At 48.4% G+C, this 22,179-nt stretch overlaps 1 protein-coding gene across 7 annotated transcripts in view; it reads right to left on the reverse strand.

Annotated features, from left to right (window-relative positions):
• PHRF1 (PHD and ring finger domains 1) overlaps nucleotides 1-22,179 on the reverse strand; it is a 75,114-nt gene that overhangs the window by 6,780 nt on the left and 46,155 nt on the right. For all 7 annotated transcript variants that reach the window (XM_073554409.1, XM_073554406.1, XM_073554408.1 and 4 more), the window contains exons 11-14: nucleotides 21,749-21,936; nucleotides 14,834-14,953; nucleotides 13,645-13,799; nucleotides 6,344-9,051 (exon numbers count right to left, since the gene is read on the reverse strand). In XM_073554409.1, the coding sequence (XP_073410510.1) occupies nucleotides 6,344-9,051; nucleotides 13,645-13,799; nucleotides 14,834-14,953; nucleotides 21,749-21,936 (3,171 nt within the window). The remainder of the gene's footprint in view (nucleotides 1-6,343; nucleotides 9,052-13,644; nucleotides 13,800-14,833; nucleotides 14,954-21,748; nucleotides 21,937-22,179) is intronic.

Genomic DNA, 22,179 nt, shown 5'->3' on the forward strand with positions numbered 1-22,179 from the left:
GTATAGAATTCCTCTACTTCTTGTATCCGAAAGCGCACAGTTCAACTCGACCATGCCGCCATACAGAACTGTCATTCACCAGGAATGCACCGATCCCCGCAAGCCGGAAGCTGTGCAGCAGAGAAGCGGTGTGCTCCTGAAGAACTAAGATGAGAGCCACCATTTAAACTCGGTAAGGCACTGACAACACGGTATGACAAAAAAGGTATATATAGAATCCTAAAAAAAAAAAAAAAAAATTTACATAAAGGGGGTCGTCATATAAAGAACATCCATTATTTATCCACAGGATGGATGACAAATGAGTGATTGCTGAGACCTCCACTGATCGGGGGGTTCTAAACCATCCAATGTGAAAACAGGATTTTTTGGGTTGCTTACTGTAAAATCTGTTTCTCGGAGCCTTCATTGGGGGACACAGAAACCATGGGTGTATGCTGCTGCCACTAGGAGGCTGACACTATGCACAAAAAAAGGTTAGCTCCTCCTCAGCAGTGTACACCCCACCGACCGGCAGGAAATTCCTCAATTAGTGAGAAAGCAGTAGGAGAAGTAACGGAATAGGTTGAAAACAGGACAACTCAACTGTAAACAACCAATATAATAACAGGAGTTGTAGAACATGGGAGGGTGCTGTGTCCCCCAATGAAGGCTCCGAGAAACAGATTTTACGGTAAGCAACCCAAAAAATCCTGTTTTCTCGTTCGCCTTATTGGGGGACACACAGACCATGGGACGTCCCAAAGCAGTCCCTGGGGTGGGAAAAACAAACTTCCATTAGGCCAGCGGACTCACTACCGCAGCCTGAGGATCCTTCTACCTAGGCTGGCATCCGCCGAAGCGTAGGTGTGGACCTTGTAGAATTTCACAAACGTGTGAACCGATGACCAGGTTGCAGCTTTGCAAAGCTGCAGCGCGAAAGCTCTGTGACGTACTGCCCAGGAGGCACCCACTGCCCGGGTAGAGTGCGCTCTAAACCCCGGAGGGGCCACTCGATGTTTAACCCGGTAGGCCTCCAAAACTGCCGAACTGATCCAGCGAGCAATAGTAGCTTTGGAGGCCGGGTGACCTTTCCGCGCTCCATCTGGAATGGTGAAGAGAGAATCTGTCTTCTGCAAAGAAGTCGTCTTAGTTAGGTAGACCTTCATCACCCTGACCAAGTCCAGCTTGTTCAAGGACCGCTCCTGAGGGTGAGCTGGACCCGGACAAAAGGACGGGAAAACAATGTCCTCATTCAGGTGGAAAGTGGACACCACCTTAGGAAGGAAAGAGGGCGGAGGCCGCAGAACTACCTTGTCCTGGTGGAGTACCAAGAAAGGAGAGCGGCAAGAGAAGGCCGCCAATTCAGACACGCGCCGGATGGAGGTGATGGCTACCAGAAAGGCTACTTTCCACGAAAGGAGAGAAAGGGAAACATCCCTGAGAGGTTCAAAGGGAGGACCTTGCAGAACCTCGAGAAACAGATTAAGATCCCATGGATCTACGGGCGCTCGGTACGGAGGAGACGTGTGAGCCACACCTTGAAGGAAGGTTTTAACCTGAGGACGGTATGCCGTCTTCCGAAATAAAATGGACAGCGCTGACACTTGACCCTTTAAAGAGCTGAGGGCAAGACCCGCATCCAGCCCTGCTTGAAGGAACGCCAGGACAGAAGGGAGCGAAAAACACATGGGCGGAATGTCATTGGTCTCGCACCAAGTGAAATAGGCCTTCCAAGTACAGCAATAAATTCTGGAAGACGATGGCTTCCTGTCTCGGATCATGGTATGAATAACTCAATCGGAAAATCCTGATCGTTCCAAAACCTCGGTCTCAACAGCCACGCCGTTAAATTGAGCGGCCGAGAATTGGGGTGGCAAATCGGACCTTGAGACAGCAGATCTGCTCTGTCTGGAAGCTTCCAGGGGGCGTCCGCGAGAAGGTTGACGATGTCTGCGAACCAATCCCTTCTGAGCCAATTCGGGCGATGAGGATGACTGGAATTCCTTCCGCCTTGATTTTCTTCAGCAGCCTGGGAAGAAGAGGCAGGGGAGGAAACCGGTAGGGGAGCTCGAACTGCGACCAAGGAATGGCCAGAGCGTCGGCACCCACCGCGAGAGGATCTCGAGCCCTGGATACAAACTGTGGGACTTTCCTGTTGAGGAGAGAAGCTAGCAGATCTACATCTGGGGTTCCCCAACGACGGCAAAGCTGAAGAAATACTTCCGGATTTGGGACCACTCTCCCGCCGCGAGACCCTCGCGGCTGAGAAAATCGGCGGCCCAATTGTCCACGCCGGGAATGTGCACCGCGGATATTGCCGGGATTGAAATCTCCGCCCAATGAAGAATCTTGGACACTACTGCCAGGGCTGAGACACTCCGCATCCCTCCCTGGCGTGTGACATATATGCCACAGCCGTGGCACTGTGTGTCTGAATCCAGGTAGGCAGTCCCCTGAGAAGTCTCTCCCAGTGAACGAGAGACAGATAAATCGGTCGTATCTCGAGGACGTTGATTGGCAGGGCTGACTCCTGAGTTGACCAACGACCCTGAACAGTGTGATTGCGGAACACTGCCCCCCCGGCCGAGGAGGCTGGCCTCCGTTGTCACAATCTGCCAGCGAATGGGGAGGAATGACCGTCCTAGGGAGATGAGAGGAGATGTCAGCCACCAATTGAGGGACTGGCTTGACACGGTTTGCAAGACGAAATGGGCGATCCAGGGAAAGGACAGACCTGTTTCACCGGGATAGGATGGCGAGTTGGAGAGGTCTGGAGTGAAATTGGGCAAAGGGAACCGCCTTTGTTGCCGCCACCATCTTTCCCAGGACTTTCATGGTCGTCCAGAGAGATGGAAGTCTCATGATCTGCCGCGATCGTACATCCCGTTGCAGGGAGCCAATTTTCTCTTGAGGGAGAAAAACCCTCGATCGACGAGTGTCGAACCATAGACCCAGAAACACAAGACGTTGTGTCGGGACAAGACAGGACTTCTTTTTGTTGATGAGCCACCCGAAATTGGGCAGGGTGTCTAGGACAATGGTAAGACTTTGGCAAGCTTGATGAAAGGATGGAGCTTTGATCAGAATGTCGTCGAGGTACGGAAAAAGAACGAGACCTCTGATTCTCCACAAGGCCATCAACGCCGCCATGATCTCTGTAAATACTCTGGGTGCGGTGGCAAGACCGAACGGCAGTGCAACACATTGGTAATGTTCCTGGCGAATCGCGAAATGCAGGAATTTCTGATGCCCGGAGAATATGGGAACATGTAGATAGGCATCTTGAATGTCTATTGAACACATGAACTCCTGCGTCTCCATGGAAGCGATTAACTGAAGAGACTCCATTCGGAAATGACGCAGTAGGACTCTCCTGTTGAGTAACTTGAGGTCCAAGATGGGGCGAACTGTCCCTCCTTTTTTCGGCACCACGAACCGGTTTGAATAAAACCCTGTGAAACGTTCTGATTCGGGAATGGGCACAATCACCCCGGAACTGAGGAGAGAGGCGATGGATGCAAAGAACCCCGGAACTAAGGCTGGATCTTTTGGAGGACGGGACTCGAAGAAGCGATCCCGTGGACGAGAAATGAACTCTATCTTGTACCCTGAAGATACAACCTCCCTGACCCAAGCGTCCTCTCTACTGAGGCCAGCCAGATGTCCCTGAAGAAACGGAGTCGACCTCCCAATTGGGAGGGACCCTCGGGAGTTCGTTGACTGTCATGCTGACGTGGACCGTCCAGATCTGGACCTGGAGGGTCTGCCCTGGGAGGAGTGAGATCGCTAGGAGGGAGTGGGTCTGAAGGACACCGTCTTTCTATCCTGGCGTGCCTGTGGTCTTTGTTGGTTAGAGAAGTTCTCTGCCGTATTGAAGAGACGGTAATCCTTGGCGGGGGTCCGTCGGATTGCCACAACGTTGTTTGACGCCTGAACAGCGCAAGATGCGGCATCCAAGGGAGCAGAAAGCAGATAATCCCCTGCATGGGAAATCTGGTTGGCCAGATCGGCCAATTGCTCTGGTTGGGCCTTATCTAGGATGCCCTTACGGAGATCCTCTGCCCAAGTGGCTATGGCCTTTGCCACCAAAGATGAGGCAAAGACTGGACATAGCGCCGCTGCAGCCACTTCGAATGCTGACTTTGCCAAGGATTCTATAATTCTATCATTAGAATCCTTTAGCGACGCTACACCTGAAAGCGGGAGAACCGTGTTATTAGAAAGTCTGGACACGGGTGCGTCCACCGACGGGGAAGCAGACCAGTTGTCAGTGAGCTCTTTAGCAAACGGATACAGCACGCCGAGGCGCTTCCCTCTTTGAAATCGCCTGGACGGATTTCCTCTTTCCCTGGCAAGGATCTTGCCAAACTCAGAGTGGAAAGCGAATACCCTGGGTGGTGTTTCTGCCCGTCTAAACGAAACCTCCTGATCTGAGGATTTCGCAGGGGAGTCAGATATTTCGAAGGTGTGGTTAATTGCAGCAATGAGGTTTTGTACCGTAACCTTCATGTCCGCGTCCTGGTCAGAATCCAGCTCTAAAATCCCTTCAGAGGACACATCCGAGAACGCTTCACCTGACTGGGGTGAGGAGGCACGGGAGGGCGACTGCTGGGAAGGACTAGGTGCAGATGAGAGGCCAGGAGAGGATTCCGGCCGGGGATCCTGCCTGGGCCTTTTGCGGCTTCTGCTAGCTGGCTCAGATGGAACGTCTTGCGACCTGCTGAACCCTGCAGAAGTGTCCAGGGGCAGCTTATCAAGAACGGCCACTAGGGACTGAGACACCCTGGTGAGGTCTGCCACAGATTGTGAAAGAGACGAGGCCCAGCCAGGAATGGGGGGGGTTTGATTTCACGTGGCGCAGTAGATGGCTCCTGGACGGCATCATGCTGAACGGGATTGCTGAAGTCCAGGCAGAGGGGAATTTGCGATTGCAAGAGGAGCATCGAAAAACCGGACTAGGGTTCCCGTGGGGGCTGGCGGACGGCCACGTTCAGACTTAGAATTAGACATGGTGAAGGAAGAAAAGAAGAAAACCTGCGGAAATGCTGGAAGGTTGGGGGACAGAAAGGCAGAGTAGGGCGTCAGTCTGCAGTTGCAGAACTACTCACGGTCCGGTGTCCCCGAAAGATGGCATCTGCTTTAGTCTCCGGCTGTCAGGCTGCAAAGATGGCGGCAGCCTGATGTGAGGAATCAAAAAACGCGGTCTCTGTGTAAGAAGAAAGGCGGAGCTAGCCACCTGCACCAGAGGGAAGAACCGCCTCCTCCCCCTTCCCAGCCACAAGACTAGAGAGGCGGTGGGAGGGCTTAGGAGCGGGCGGGAGCGCAGCCGGCCGATAATAATGAACGGGGGGCGTGGCCGCGACTGGCGCGAAGGCCCAAACTGAAGCCGAGGACTAAATTTGAAACGGCGGCCGCCTGTCAGCACGGGGCGGCGCGGAAGAACTGCGGCGCAGCCGCGTCCGCCCCCAAAGGAGACGCCGCCATAGCCCTGCTCCCAGACGCAACCCTCACAAGAATACCGGCGGTGGGGTGAAGAAGGCCCGCACCGCAGCCGGGGCCAAAAGGGATGCGGCGACCGTCGGAAGGCGCGAGCAGGCGAGAATCTGCCGCGCTACTTTGGCGCCGCTGCCAGGTCATTTTGTGGCTTCATGCTCCGGTGCTCCAATAAAGGTACCTTCTGTATCCCACGCTGTCTGCTCATCTTCTACATATTCGCGCCTCGTCCAACCGACAGGCTCTGGTGGACGAGTGGGTGGGAGGCGGGGGGCAAGGACCATCCGTCTCCGCTGGCACGTCACCTGTGCTGAGCTTGTGGTCCGCCCGGAGACCTAAGAGGATACAGGGTGGCAGTACACGCCGTACTCATAGCCTCTTTGTGGGAGTACAGTTGTGACTGTTCACACTGTATCCCTCCTGAAACCTGAAAAGGAACGACGCACATCGAGGTAGATATGGGTCTAATGAAAGACCTGTGTCCACCTCCTACTGACACTAAGCTAAACTGAGGAATTTCCTGCCGGTCGGTGGGGTATACACTGCGGAGGAGGAGCTAACTTTTTTTGTGCATAGTGTCAGCCTCCTAGTGGCAGCAGCATACACCCATGGTCTCTGTGTCCCCCAATAAGGCGAACGAGAAAGAAGAGTTATTGAGCATGTGCAACTACTGCTCTATTCTGTAGGAGCCTTAGACTGTTAATCGAGCAGTGGTCACACATGCTTAGTAATTGCTTAACTCGTACACAAAATGTTGCTTCCCTCCCATCTGTTTGCAACTGGTTATTAAAAATCAGCCATTGGAAGTAAAATTGTTCAAAAGGAGTATAAACCACACAAGATCATTTTCTCCAGTAACCCCATTTACCTTAACATCGCCTTCTCTCTTCATCAGTATCGCTTCTTCAAGATCTACGTCATCTGGGCTGTCAGCGCCCGCTGAGCACACTTCATCAGAGAGGTCATTTAACAGGAAATCATCTAAATGGGATGGTGACCACTGAAGATCGTCCTCTTCTTTCTTGACGGTAAGAACAACAGTAGACTTTGTATGATCCCCAGGAGAAGGTGGCTGTGGGCTAGGAAGCTTTGGACTATCAGGCTCTGTGCCAGTAGACAAACATGAAGCTTGAGGACTAACCACAGATGTAGCAAGCAAATCAATTAAAGGAGAAGATTCCTTCGGAGACGGAGGTTCTTGGATGTCTTCATTCTTGTGTTCAGGAACCAAAGAATCCAAAAGAGATGGAGACCAGGGTGGGCTTTCTGTTTCCTTCTTAACTTCTTCATCACTGTCAGATAGCTCCTCATCTATCTCCTTTTCAGTGGAAACCTTACCTTCTAAGTACTGGAATGTTTGTCTTTCTTGTACTTCTTCTTTGGGTATAAGAAGCACGGACTTTTTTGTCTCTTGAACAATTGTAGGAGACTCAGATTTGAAGCTAACGGTACATGTTATAGTCGTTTCGTTGTCCTTAGGGGACAAGACAATATGTCTAGTTACTTCTTGGTCTCTAAACGCCGGAGATCTGTCTTTTGACTTGTGAGATTTAAACGCCTTGGTCATGGGCTGAGACCTTGATTTTTGCTTTCCTCGGTCTTCCTTAGGCTTCTTTTTCTCTTTCACTTTAGAACTGCCTTCTTTGTTTGAGTAATTCTTGTCACTTTTATGTTTCCGCCTTTTTTCTTTTTCGGGACTAATGGGTCGGCCCACAGATCCACTTCTTGAATCACGTTTTTTTTTCTTTTTCTTCTTACTGTTATATGCCCTGTGGGACGAGCTACTTCGACTGCTAGATCTGGACCTCCTTCTTTCTCTGGACTCAGAGTTCTTCTTTTTCTTTTCTTTCTTCCTGTCTTTTTGACGCTTCTTCTTGGAACGTTCACAACTTCCAGAGCTCGACCTGTCACTACGTGATCTCTTTACTTTGTGTGACTTGGATTTTCTTTCTCTATCTTCTGTAGTCAATGAAGTGGATCTCGATTCTCGTTCTCGGGACCTTGTTCTAGATCTTGATCTTGAATGTGACTTTGGTTCCTCTTTAACAACGATTTTCTTTTTCTGTGGGTCTATACTATGACTAATAGATAACGAGGAGGACTCGGAGGGGTTCTCTGCCTCCCACACTACCCTATTACTTGCAGTACTCTGATGAAAAGTCCTGTGTGGAAGCATGCCTGGATCGGATTTAATAAAAATTTTAGGCTGACCTTCTACGTCAAAGTGGAAGCCGCGCGTACCACCAGCCTTGAGATCAGAAGTAATCTTTAGCCCAGACAATGGGCAGGATAGTCTAAAAGAAGTATGTTCAGTCTTTTCCTCCTTAATTTCCTTTTCAATTTCCTTATCCACATTAGGGGGAGGGGGCGATACCGGGCTTACATTTTCAGGACTTTTCGATTCTGGCGACTCTTTGTTATTGGGCGATAGCCCAGAAAAGTCAGGCCCAAGTTTAGAGACACCCACTCTACTGGAGTGGGTGGTGAACTTAAAGCTCCTAAATGCTCCCACTTTCACTCCGCTAGACTGAGTTGTGCTAGGGTTTTCTGTGGATGTGGACGGTAAAGGTGGAGTAGCAGGCCTTTCTGGACTGCTATTCTCAGACCCCGAATCGGAACCAGTTGGCTCGAAAGGATCATAAATTTCGTTTTTAACAGTTTTTTCTTTTTTGATAGTTGAAGGATGTTGAGGGGCAGACTTTAGTTGAGTTTTTCCTTCTGATGAGCGGAAGGGATGTTTTGCACTTGGACTGAACTGCCTGCATGAATTGGTAGAACTCCCGCTGATGGTTATTCTAAGTCCCCCTCCTCCTGAATCTGAGGAACCCACGTTCCTTGAGTTAGAACAAAGGGGCGCTTTGCTGCTGTTTGAGGGTGTATGACTAGATGATATCCCACCAGAATGTCTTGAAGGTGCTTGAGATTCGTGGCAAGTGTTTTTTTCTGTATTTTCTGTTGTAGCAAACCTTCCTACCAGCTTACTCTCGCCCCGTCCAGTCAGTTGGTTCACACTTGGCCCTTGGCTGGGAGAGTCCAAACGTCTACTACTGTCATCATTAGGACTGGTGTCTGCCTCCTTTTTGATCTTTGGTATCCGAGGAAATTCAGAAATGTCGAGTCTTTTTTCCAGTGGCTTGATCGGATGCTTGACCTCCGGTGGCTTCGGAGGGATTGGATCATTTAGGCTGGGCAACTCTGGTTTGTAAAGACTTCCATTGAAACGATGTTGCTCGGCCCCTTTAGAGGCAAAACGTCCAGCAGAGGACTGCACTTGGACCACCCGTGGAGTAAAAGCATTTTTTAACCTGAAAGGAGAAATCCCAGGCATTGAAGAGTTGGGCATAGATAATCTATCCATGTCTCTAGAAGAAGATGATGTTGGAGGGGGTGATGGTGAAGGGGACAGGGAATATAGATCAGATGAAGGAAAACTGGGATGTGGTGGCTGTACAACAGGTTTCCATGTATTTATTGAGGAGGAGATTGTTGGGGACCCTGAGTGAGATGGACTTGGTTCCATGAAGTCAGGTGGCGTTACATCTTCCTTAGATTTTGAGTTCTGTGAAGGAGTTTCACCTAGAAATAATTAATGAAAAGTTAGCATACAACCAAAATTTTATCAGTACAACTCTATATTGTGCCTCAATATACATAGTAACAAATTGTGGACTTAAAGATGTTGTCGGGGCATAAAGTATTCTTAGGGTAGGTCATCAATATCACATTGGTGGACTCAGACACCCCTACCCACCAGCTGTTATTAGCGCCGGCAGCAGCTGAAGGTATACACTGAATAGCTTAGCTCTGCATTACATGTAGCGGCTGCTGTTGGATACTGAAGATCAGCTCTTATACAAAAGAATAAGAGCTGATCGGCAGTTCTCACAACGGACCGCTGCACACTGAACAGTCATCACTGTTTGACCATGTAACAGCTGATCGGTGGGGTGCCAGACCACCACCGACCTGATACTAGAGAACTATTCTAAATACGAGTAATAAACACACAAAAGGAGCAATTGGGGGAACCACAGCAATCAAATAGAGAAAGCTCTAAAACCAAATGGCATATGTGTATCCGCAATCCCCAAAAGACTATATAATATTATTTAGGACAGTCAAGAAAACTGAGCAAAGCATACCACACTAAAACATTGACCATAAGTCCATATATAAAAATATATTTTTATTAAGTATAAAATAAAACAAAGTTTTCCACAATAGTAGCAACACATCAATGTACACATATATTTATATTTATATCCTCATTACATAAAATAGGAGGGTGTAACTATCCAGACGGATGGGACATAGTAATAGACATCTTGCTAGAAAAATAAATATCGTGCAAAAAATAATAATGTGTATCACTGCAAAAAATATATAAGTGTTTTATAATTATTATGCAAAAAACATGTGAAGGCAAGAGGCCGAAATGCGCGTTGGGGAAGGGTGACTATCCCTAGGCGATCAGGAAATGTTATACCTGTAAGTTAGCAGTTATATAAACGATATTTGCAATTTTAGGCTGCGGGTTCTGATGATTGTCCTGTGTTAGGACACGCCGTATTTATACATCTTTTATATGGATGGGGATGGGTATTATAGGTGCTGATTGTTTATCACACAATCAGTACTGAGACACCTGCTGGTCTCTTTATTTTATATACATATTGGCACTATAATTCTCACTTTTTATTAGAATAATATTGGGATATTTGCACAGATATGTGAACGGTTTTAAAATATTTTTTTTGGTTATAATATAGAAATTTTTTCACATGTTTTTTGCATAATAATTATAAAACACATTTTTTGCAGTGATACACATTGTTATTTTTTGCACGATATTTATTTTTCTAGCAAGATGTCTATTACTATGTCCCCATCCGTCTGGATAGTTACACCCTCCTATTTTATGTAATGAGGATATAAATATAAATATATGTGTACATTGATGTGTTGCTACTATTGTGGAAAACTTTGTTTTATTTTATACTTAATAAAAATATATTTTTATATATGGACTTATGGTCAATGTTTTAGTGTGGTATGCTTTAAATACGAGTAATGAATATCTTATGCCTGGCCAACAGCTTTAATTGCATGAATAGTCCTTCCACATAAGAGTTACCACATCTTTTCTCCAATTCTGAACTAGTGGATTCGGGCATTTCAGAAGGAGCCACTGCAGAGATTATAAACGGTCTGTCCTCAGTCACAGCACTCACTACTAATTGTTCAATCTAAAGATGTCCATCATTCTAATATTGAGACCTCCTTCACACATCCTGATATTTCAGACACTGGAAAAAACAGTATCGGTGCTATCCGTACGTACTTGTGTGTCATTCGTGTGCACCATCCTTGCGACACGTACTAAAATAGACTGTAGATTAGAAATTACATATGTTTAGGTGTTAAAGATGTGAAAAGACAGATAGATAGCAGTGAGATATATAATTAGTGCCGTGCGTGTGTAGTTTAATGTACATGCGTTTAGCTAATAAAAACAAATGGAAAAAATGATGTGGGGTCTCCATCTATTTTTGATAACCAGCTAAGATAAAGCAGACATCTGCGGTCTGACATCAGGCTGGAAGGTCCATGGCTATTTGGGCTCTTCTCAGCCTAAAAACAGCTGCCCCAGAATTGATGCATCCATTAAACACGCCAATTCTGGCGCTTTCCAACTGCCCTAGTGCGATGGCATTCGGGGTAATGGTAGCTTGGGTTGACAACAGCTATGATTTGTCAAAAATCACAGCAGCCATCAAGTCCTGGGGTTAGTAATGGAGAGGTGTCCATCAGACACCCCCATTACTAACCAATAAAAAAAAACAAACACAAAAATACTTTATTTGAATAAAGACTCCCCCACACTATCCCTCGTTCACAAATTTGTTGGAAAAAAAAAATAAATCCCACGCAGGTCCACTGTAATCCTGGGAACCCAGAAATGGATACCTGAAAAACATAAAACGAAAGAAAGCAAACAAAAGAGATTGTCCCTCGTTCACCAATATATTAGCAGAAATGTTCCCACAATGCTCCAATTCTGGCTCCAGCAACTGATAGCAGTAAAGTTACCAATATTCACATGCAACGGTTACTGACTACAACGCTCATCAGAGCTGTCTGGTCTTACTGAGCGCAGCGTCAGCCAGTGATGCTGATGAGCGTTGTCGTCAGTAACCGATGCCTGTGAATAGTGGTAACTTTACTGCTATTCACAGTCATCAGAACCAGATTCGGAGCTTCGTAGGAACATTTCTGCTAATAAATTGGTGAACAAGGGACATTGTCCTCTGTTTATTTGCTACCGCTTTATGTTTTTCAGGTATCCATTTCTGGACTACATCTGCTCCCCCGATTACGAAAGACCAACGTACCATTATCTAGACTGCCACCACACCAGTGCAATTGGGAAGAGCCAGGCAAAGCACCAGAATTGGTGCATCTAATCTATGCGCCAACTCTGGGGCAGCTGCAGGGTGGTATTTTTAGGCTGGGAAGGGCCCAATGACCATGAACCTTTTCAGCCTGATAACATCAGCTCATAGCTGTTTGCTTTACCTTTGCTGGTTATCAAAAATAAGGGGGGCCCAACATCTTATTTTTCCCATTTATTACTACACCCGCAAAGCACTAATTACCGTATTTTTCGGACTATAAGACGCACTTTTTTTCACAAAAATTTTTGTGGAAAATGGGAGTGCATTTTATAGTCGGAATACACATACAAATACTGTCGCGGCAGCAGGAGTCGGGAGATTCTGCGATGGTCCCGGTCCGATGCTGCTGGGCTATGATCATACTCCCTTCCCAGGATGGTACAGCAGGTTCGGCGGTGGTGCGGGGGGGGTAGGGGCTCCCGCTGGCATTTTGTGAAAGCCTGTACATCCATTGCTGTGATGCGGTGGCCTCCGGGAAAATGGCCGCCGGGGGCGGCGCATGCTCAGATTGAGATCTCGGCAACCACAGAGCACCACCGTCGAACCTGCTGCATCTGACGCACGAGCCTGGGATGGGAGTCATATCGCCAGACCACTGAACATCTCTTGTGACCCTGCTCCAACAGCACTGCTGATCCCCCCTTCCGGGTAAGCTGTATTTGGACTGCAAGACGGACACCCATTTGACACATTAATTTTTTCACTATTTTCCTTCTGAAAATTTGGGGTGCGTCCTATGGTCCCCAATGCATCTTACAGTCTGAAAAATACAGTATCTCTCACAAATATCTTTGCACATCTTTAACGCCTAAACATCTGCCATTTCTATTCTGCATTCTATTCAGAGACGGCACAGGCACTTTAAGTCATCCTTGTGCAGGACATGTTGACATCCGTGCTGCCAGAAGAAAATGGACATGTGTACGTGTGAGTCACACGGTCCGTGTGAATACAGGAACGTGTGTGTAGCCCCACAGATGATATTGGGTGTGCGGTTGGCGGTTGTCTCTCCAGTACATGTGAAAACTGTCACCAATTGTACCAGACACACTAATGTGCGAAGGGGGCATAATACTGTGGGTTACTGAGAAATGTTTTGATAGGAGAACCTCTTTAACGTAATAGGTGACATAATATCACGTGACCACTGGTTAGCAGATATAAAGGGGTTGTTCAGTAGTGGCCAATCCCTTCAAGAGTTAAACTAAGTCCTACAATATAAATGTGTGCACCAAGGTTATACCAAGAACAAACCACATATCAGCATATGCATCAGCATTCTCAACTCTCCTCTTATCTCTTCCTCCCACAACCGCATACAAGACTTCTCCCGTGCTTCCCCCATACTCTGGAATTCTCTACCTCAACACATCAGACTCTCGCCTACCATGGAAACCTTCAAAAAGAACCTGAATACCCACCTCTTCAGACAAGCCTATAACCTGCTGTGACCCTCAGTCTACTGAACCGCAGCATGACCAGCTCTGCCCTCTCCTAGTGTGTACTCACCCATCCCCTGTAGACTGTGAGCCCTTGCGGGCAAGGACCTCTCCTCCTGTACTTATGTGTATCTTGTATTGCACATGTTTATGGTACTTGTCTATATTTGCCCCTTTTCACATGAAAAGCGCCATGGAATAAATGGCGCTATACAAATGTATAATAATAATAATAATAATAATAATAATAATAATAATAATAATAAATGTCTCACCAGGTTTCTTTGCTGTTAAAGATCCATCTCGGCTGATCCTAATTTCAGAGCTGTTCATCATGAGCATGCTCTGCCCGGACAGGATACTTCCCAGGAGATCTGGCACAGGATCTGCGACTGCTGCCGAACCAACAGATAAAGGAGATACTCTGCCCCTGAATAAAAATGCAAAGTCATATACGCTTCCCATCATAAGACACGGAATAAATTTGTGTGCGGAAATATGTGAAAAGTGACAATTTTCATCAGCTTCCGTACACCATTCACTGGACCTGAAAAACACCCATCTAGATGTGACAGATATGTGGACTATTAGCATTAATTCAAGGTGTGTTACCAAAATATTAAACTGTACAGGAGTTAAAGCCAATTTTTTTTATTCTTCAATTTTTACAATAACATCTTAAAAAGGGGGTTCTCCACTACTCAACCCCTTCTTAAATACTATATTCCCCCATTTAAAAAAAACAAACAGCCTGTACTCACCTCTGGTACCATTCCAGAGGTGGTGGCGTGTGAGCCCTGCAGCCAACGAATGGTCGCTAATGCACTGCATCACTTTCCTTTTTTGTTGCTGCTTTTAGCGGCAAATTAGTCAAAATGGGGCTTGTGAGTTCTGAATTTTGCGCAAAGTCAACAATTGATTTTTTTTCCCCCTTATATTGAACTGTTTTTGTGACTAAGTGCCAAAAGTTGCCCAAGATTTTGGCGTACTCAAGCAATACACCAGGGGGAAACTGGAGTAAAATTGTGCCAAATTTTCAGATTCTAATGAATCAACTAAAAACATCTGCAATTGCTAAATTCTGCCCACAAAGCGGAAAAAAAAACGGGGCAGTTATAAAATAGACTTAAAAAAGGAGCATATAGAATAATGAAGCTAGACAAAAAACAGACGTAATGGCAAGGATGAATCGGCGGGGCCCTAGTATTTGGGAAGCACCATTTGTTCCTTCCTACAAGGCAAGTCAATTACTTTTTAACTTGTGGGAATTTAGAAAATGCCCGTAATTCCTAAACAGTTATGCAGTATTTTTGTAAAGCCTTATTAAGGAGCTGAAAACCTGCACTTCGCTCACATCTTGATGACTTTGCTCCATTGCTTTGATGCACAGAAGTGAAATTGCGTTTAGTTCACCACATAGAATTGCCTGTATAAAATTCCACTAAAAAATGGATTTTCTCATACCGTGACAATCCAACGGAGATGGGCCTTGCAACGGGTTGATGCGACCTCAATGCAGAACGAGAAAGAATCCTTCGCTTAGCAGTCAGCGGAGATGAGGGATTACTGACTGGGCCATCGTTACTGTCGAAAAACAGAGAAATGCTGCACGTTCTTAAATACGGATGGTGTTAGAATATAGTCATAATGTAAATAAAGTAAGGGTTGGTTGTAGGGGGGCACAAAGTTCTCAAATAATAATTCGTGAATAACAAGTATCACGGGTGCTTGAGTGACACGTTCAAGTGCCCACGGTTGCATGTTTCGCAGCTGATAGATATAAAACATGCGGGGAGTGCCTGACACATGGATTTTTGTGATAAACTCACCGTAAAATCCTTTTCTCCGAGACGCTCATTGGGGGATACAGATACTGTGTGGGGGGGGGGGTGTATGCTTCTGCTGCTAGGAGGCTGACACTAAGTGAAAAAAAAGAGGTTAGCTCCTCCTCCGTCGTATACACCCTCGCTTCTATTGCTGGCGGAACTCAGTTTGGTGCCAAAGCAGTAGGAGGACAACAAAATCAGCCTTAATACAGGTACAACATGTCCAGAAAATTACCACCCTTATATCACAAATAAATGCGTATTAAACAAAAACAGAGCCAACTGGCTAATAGGGTGGGTGCTGTGTCCCCCAATGAGCGTCTCGGAGAAAAGGATTTTACGGTGCGTTTATCACAAAAATCCATGTTTCTCCTTCGCCTCATTGGGGGACACAGATACTGTGGGACGTCCTAAAGCAGTCCCTGGGTGGGAGATTGACTCACCGATCCAAGCTACATGCACCTCTTGATTAAAGGTGCGCCACCGCTGCTTGGAGAATCCTTCTACCCAGGCTCGCATCCGCCGAGGCCTGAGTATGACTATTATAATGTCTGGCAAATGTGTGCAGGCTGGACCAGGTTGCTGCTTTGCAAACCTGTTCCACCGAAGCCTTATGCCGAAGCGCCCAAGAGGCGCCCACTGCCCGGATAGAGTGCGCTCTGATCCCTGCTGGGATCGGCGTGCCTCTAATGCGGTAGGACTCCTGAATAGTCAAACGAATCCATCTGGCTATGGTCGATTTTGAGGCAGCGAGTTCCTTCCTGCGCCCTTCAGGGAGCACGAAAAACGTGTCCGTCTGACGTAAGGGCGCTGTCCGCGACACGTACCTCCGGAGGGCTCTTACCAGGTCTAACGTGTGAAGAGCCTTTTCCATACGGTGCACCAGTGCTGGACCAAATGAAAGCAAGACAAAATCCTCATTAATGTGAAATGAGGACACGACTTTCGGCAGAAAAGGAGGGGATGGTCTGAGCACCACCTGATCCTTAAGGAAAGTGAGGAACGGAGCTCGGCAGGATAGGGCCGCCAGCTCTGAAACCCGCCTGATAGAAGTGATGGCAACTAGGAACACCACTTTCCAGGAAAGGTGCCTCAAGGCGATATCCTGAAGCGGTTCAAATGGAGCTTCCTGCAGAACACTTAGGATCAGGTTAAGGTCTCAGGCTTCCATAGGCGCCTTATAGGGAGGTACCAAGTGGGAGACTCCCTTCACCTGCAAATTGGTAGCAATTCTGAGATGGAACAGGACAGATAAGGCCAATATTTGTCTCCTGAGGGAACTTGGGGCCAAGCCTGAGTCTAGGCCCGACTGGAGAAAAGCCAAGATGTTGGGGATCGAGAATCTCAGCGGAGAAACACCGCGGCCTCGGCATCAAGCAAAGATGGTGGTAAATTCGTACTGAAGCCGGCTTCCGGGCACTAACCATTGTAGCGACCACCTTGCTCCCGAACCCTGCCTGGGTTAAAATCCAAGATTCAACGGCCATGCCGTCAAACAGGGCCCCTGAGTTCAGGTGGCAGATCGGCCCTTGAGAAAGTAGATCTGGGCGCTCTGGCAGTCGCCAAGGAACGTTGGCGAGCAGCTGCATTAGATCTGCGTACCACGCTCGCCGGGTCCTTCCGGGGCCAGCAGAATCGCCGGAACCTTTTCCGTCCTGATCTTTTTGATAACTCTCGGAAGTAGTGGCAGCGGGGGAAATAGATATGGGAGGCGGAACTGGTTCCATGGCGGAACCAAAACCTCCACAGCGATAGCTTGCGGGTCCCTGGCCCGAGCGACATATGTGGGTACCTTGGCATTCACCCTGGAAGCCATCAGATCCACATCCGGAGTTCCACACAGTTGACAAATATGCTGGAAGACCTCAGAACGTAGTGACCACTCTCCGGACGAAAGACCCCGCCGGCTAAGAAAGTCTGACGCCCAGTTCTCCACATCCGGGATGTGGACTGCCGAAATCACCGAGTGGTTTGCTTCGGCCCACTGAAGAACGTGCCATCCTCGCACATAGTTGCTCTGCTGCGGGTGCACCCTTAGTGATATATGTAAGCCACCGCCGTGGCGTTGTCCGATTGAATTCGGACGGGGCGACCTGCTAAGAAGTGATGAAACTGCTGCAGAGCCAGCCGAATCGCTCGTATCTCCAATAAGTTGATCGGGAGACGTGCCTCCTGTGGCGACCACCGTCGCTGGGTTGTATGGTGGCGAAACACCGCTCCCCAGCAGAGGAGACTGGCGACGGTTGTTACCACCAAGCAATGGTCTGGGGGGGAAGGATTTCCCCTGGGTCAGAGAGGAACTGGTTATCCGCCATCTGAGCGACTGCCTGACTTGAGAGGACAGTCGGCACCGCCAATCGAGCGTGAAAGGATTTTTATCCCAGGCTGCCAAGAGGGCGTACTGCAGGGGGCGAAAATGGAACTGGGCGAACAGTACTGCTCCCATTGCTGCCACCATTTTCCCTAGAATCCTCATTCCTTCGCATTGACCAGCCACCCTAAGTGTGCAAGAGTATCTAGCGTGATGCTGACATTTTCCTCACGTGCCCGTATTGAAGGGCCTATGACCAATAGGTCGTCCAAGTAAGGAAAGACGACTATGCCTCAAGAATGCAGTATGGCCATGACAACTGCCATAACCTTTGTGAACACTCTGGGAGCCGTGGCTAACCCAAAAGGAAGCGCCACGAACTGACAATGTTGACCGTTGATGGCGAAATGCAGTAACCTTTGATGAGGAGGAAAAATGGGACTATGCAGAAATGCGTCCTGGATGTCATTCGAGGCCAAGTATTCTCCCTGCTCCATGGCCGATATGACTGAACGGAAAGACTCCACCTGGAAATGTTTGATCCTGATGAATTTGTTCAGATGTTTGAGGTCCAAAATCGATCTGACATACCCGTCCTCTATGGAAACCGCAAACAGGTTGGAATAGAAGGCCTGGAGTCCTTTTGTGCTCTGGCACGGGAACAATGATCCCATTGCGCTGGAGCGATTCAATGGCTCCAACAGAGCTCTTGCCTGGGTATCCACCCTGGGAAGACGAGCAAGAAAATACCGTCTTTGAGGGTATCTGACAAATTCTATTTTGCAACCTGAGGCCACCAACTCCTTTACCCATGCGTCGTGCGCGACACTGAACCAGACGCGGCAAAACCAGAGTAGCTAGCCGCCCACCTTGCTGGTGTCGTCTGGCAAGCGCCTCGAGTCATTTGGCTGACTATCTTTGGGATCTGGATCCCCTCGATCTGGCTGTTGAGTTCGCAATCTCCCAAATGGGTTGGTTCTTTTGAGACCTGCCGCCCCTATCCTGGTTGGGGCGGCCTGAAGCGGCGGAATTGGCCGCTCTGGTCCACCCAGGGTTGCGAAAGGCCGAAAACGTGCCTAAAAAAGGGTGGCGAAAAGGCGGTTTGACCTTTTGTTGAGGGAGAAAACCGCTCTTTCCTCCTGTGGGGTCGGACATAAGTTTATCCAACTTCAAGATTCCACGGCCATGCCATGTCCTTAACTATAGAGCGCTTCTGATAGAAATTGCGTTAGCGGCCGCAAGTGCTGCGCAATTGCCGCATCCAAAGACGCATTGATTACGTAATCTCTGGCCATCGCGATCTGACTCGCGATTTCCGATCTTTCTGCAGGTAGCTCTTGCTCCTGCGCGACCTTGTTTAATGATTCTGACCATGAGATCATGGCCTTGGCTACCCAAGTTGCTGCGAACGAGGGCGAGAGCGCTGATCCTGACGCCTCATATACTGAGCACACTGAGCTCTCTATGAGGCGATCCGTGGGATACTTAATAGAGGAAACTCTAGGCCCGGATAACAGGGTTATAGTGGCTAGGCGCGACACCGGTGGATCCACCGTCAGAGATTCCGTCTTTTTTACGGAGGTCCGGGGAAAATGGATACCTTGCTTCGAGCGCCTTTTGACCCGAGAAAAGCCTGTCTGGTCGTTCCCTGTGTCGCTGCACTAAGCCCTCAAACTCAGGGTGAGAGGAAAAAATTCTGTGCGGCCACTTCCTCTCTTAAACGCCACCTTATGCTCCGTAGCCGCTGTGGGATCATCCTCAATCCCCAAGGTCTGATTGACGGCTTCTGTGAGGCTGTCCACTGTTTCACGTGATGCTGGAGTATCCAGGTCAAGGGGCTCATCTGAGTCGAATTCTGAGGTCTGCTCGCTATCAACCACTGGTGATGGGGAGCGAGAAGCAGAACTTACGGATGTCAAGGTACCGGATGGACTGGGCGACACCGTGTGGATTCGTTTCTCTCGGGTCTGCCTGGAGTGAGAGCGGCCCCTGCAGGCGAGAGGCTCTTGTGAGGTGGAGGTCCCCTCTAAGGCCGGTGAGCTACTGTCCCTGCCCCCATCTGGGGCCTGAAGGGACTCAACTGCATGAACTGTGAGAGTGATAGGGCCCACTCTGGGGGGCTTGGCACATTGGTCACGGTCGCAGGGGAGGACGAACACTGAGGTTCTGTTAGGCGTCGGGTTCCGGGCGCTGCACAGCGGGAATCCCGAGCCTTGTCCTCTGCGGCCTTCCCACACCAGCATTGTGGGTTCGGTCGCAGGGGAGGGCTCCTGGGCGTGTTTGGAGTCGCCGGCTTTGCATAATCGCTTGCTCTGACCCACGGAGATGCAGCCCGACAAGAGATGCATGCTGCTTCTTCGGACATGCTGCATCTGTCTGCTGCTGGGGACGGGGGGGGAGGGGGAAGGAGGTAGCACCTCGTTTTCCCTGTGGTCTCCCGGGCAGCACTTAACCCAGTCCTGTGCCCCCCGTTCCTGGATGCCTCCGCACCGGCGCGGAGGAGGAACTTCCGGTCGCGGCCTGGCTTCGGCTAAAGCCGCAGCCTCAATTTATCCCCTGCCCGCGACGGGGGAGGGGGGGGGGGGAGCACAAACTCCATGGCGCCACAAAAAAATGTCGCTACTTACTGGCGCGGGCTTCTCCACACTGCTCTGCAGCCAGTGGCATCTGACAGCTAAGGGCTCAAGCCCAGGATCTTCGCCGCAGGAGCCCTCCCAGGCACTTTCCTCACTGACGATCCTCTTCAGCTACCCAGCTCAGGTATGTGAGGGGGCCTTGACAAAATAGGACGGTGCAAGAACCCTAGCTCCATCTAATCCCTACAGGGGGTGAGGAGAGGGACCGTCCACCGCCTTGCAGAACCGCAGTCTAAGCATTGGTGGAGCAGTGGGGGCCGCACGGACTAGTCTTGTGCCTCTGTACAGCCCATGGTTTCAATACCTAGGGGTGGTCAGGGCTAAGTCCGGCATTGTGTCCCACGTTGCGGGAGAGGATATGTGGAGGGACACTCGCACGTGCTCGCCCGTTGATGCTTTGGGGAAATCGGACCCTTTCAATAGGATCTGTTGCCCCTGTCTCATCTTCAAAGACGGTAAAAATAAAATAAAAAAAGGTCTGGGGAAAACGGCCCAGATATATCCCACGGTGCGGGAGAGGATACGTGGAGACGATACTCAACAAGTGCTCGCCCGTTGATGGTTTGGGGAGATCGGACACTTTCAATAGGGTCCATCGCCCCTGTCTCATTTTCATGGGAAGAAAAAAAAAAAAAGTCTGGAGCAATACCAGACGTGTGTGCCTCCATGGACACTAAGCAAAAAACAGAGTTCCGCCCGCAATAGGGGCGAGGGTGTATAGGACGGAGGAGGAGCTAACCTCTTTTTTTCACTTAGTGTCAGCCTCCTAGCGGCAGAAGCATACACCCACAGTATGTGTCCCCCCCAATGAGGCGAAGGGGAAATACACACGCAATCCCCGCATGCTTTATGGCTGTCTAACAGTCGTGAAACAGGCAGCAGCGGGGACTCAAACATGTCACTCGACCACCTGCGATACTCCGTGCATACCTGAGCACCCTAGGAAAACTCGAGTAATGAGCACTTGTGCTCATCACTAATAATATTTAATACGTAGAAAAGTTTAAGCTTCTGGATAAAAAGGAGGAAACTTTCTGCCCGATTTGTGTTTGACGGATTCAAAGCTCGTTGGTGAAACAAGTCACCAAGTTTGTGAATCAATATATTTTTGTTGAAATGGGTAAATCGATTCTCGCATTTTAATGGACAAAACAGGTTGTATCTCCCAGAGAACAGAATCTCCTTGGATTCCGCACATATTCTGGTAAAAAAACCTGTGCCGATTTAATAGTGAGGGAAACCAAATGATTTGCTGATGACATGTATTTGAGAAGGCTCTTATAATTTCATCTAATGTCACCTTTTTCACTCAACCCACAGGTCCGCTTTAACATTATACCTGGAAGAGATTCATCTAACTGAGCTGATAACTCAGAACATTTTTCATCAGATCAGCGTCACCAGTCGATAAGTGAGATAAAAATAAAAACGGAAGACCTCAGGGGTTTTTTTTGGGGGGGAGGGCAAATAATGATATTCTCTAATTTCAGACAAATCATTTTGTTGCTCTGCACAGAGAACGTAATGTCTGATAAAGAGACCTCAGAAGTTGGCTTTATGACGTTAACTGAGCCTTAATCTAGCAAGCAGAGAGTAAAGGATTTACCTGTCAAATGGATCAAAGTCATTCGGGTTACCAAACACAGAGAGGGAGGCAGCACCAATGTCCTGTCTCATAGAGCCTAGCGTGTGCTCTGGTGCCCTCTGTATGCGAGGTATCGAAGACCCCCGTGGTGGGCTGCATATACCCAACGATCTGGCAATGCGGCTCTGAGAAGTGGGAACTTTTCGAATCTGAAAAGAAAAGGCATAAATTCAGAAGGCAACGCATATATGAAATACATAATGACACTGCAAACTTTTCTATTACCTTATGATATGTAACAGAAAATATCAGCTTACTGAAAGTATAAAAAAAATACAGAAATTATATTATACATAATCTACAGGAGCAGTTATCTCACAAACATTATGAGTGGAAAACAGTGAAATCCTTTCCCCAACAGAAAAGATTCAGTCACAGACCAGCAAGATGCT

Source organism: Dendrobates tinctorius, unplaced genomic scaffold (genome assembly GCF_039654945.1).
Source record: "Dendrobates tinctorius isolate UK_male_01 unplaced genomic scaffold, ASM3965494v1 ptg000211l, whole genome shotgun sequence".
Classification (NCBI taxonomy): Eukaryota; Metazoa; Chordata; class Amphibia; order Anura; family Dendrobatidae; genus Dendrobates; species Dendrobates tinctorius.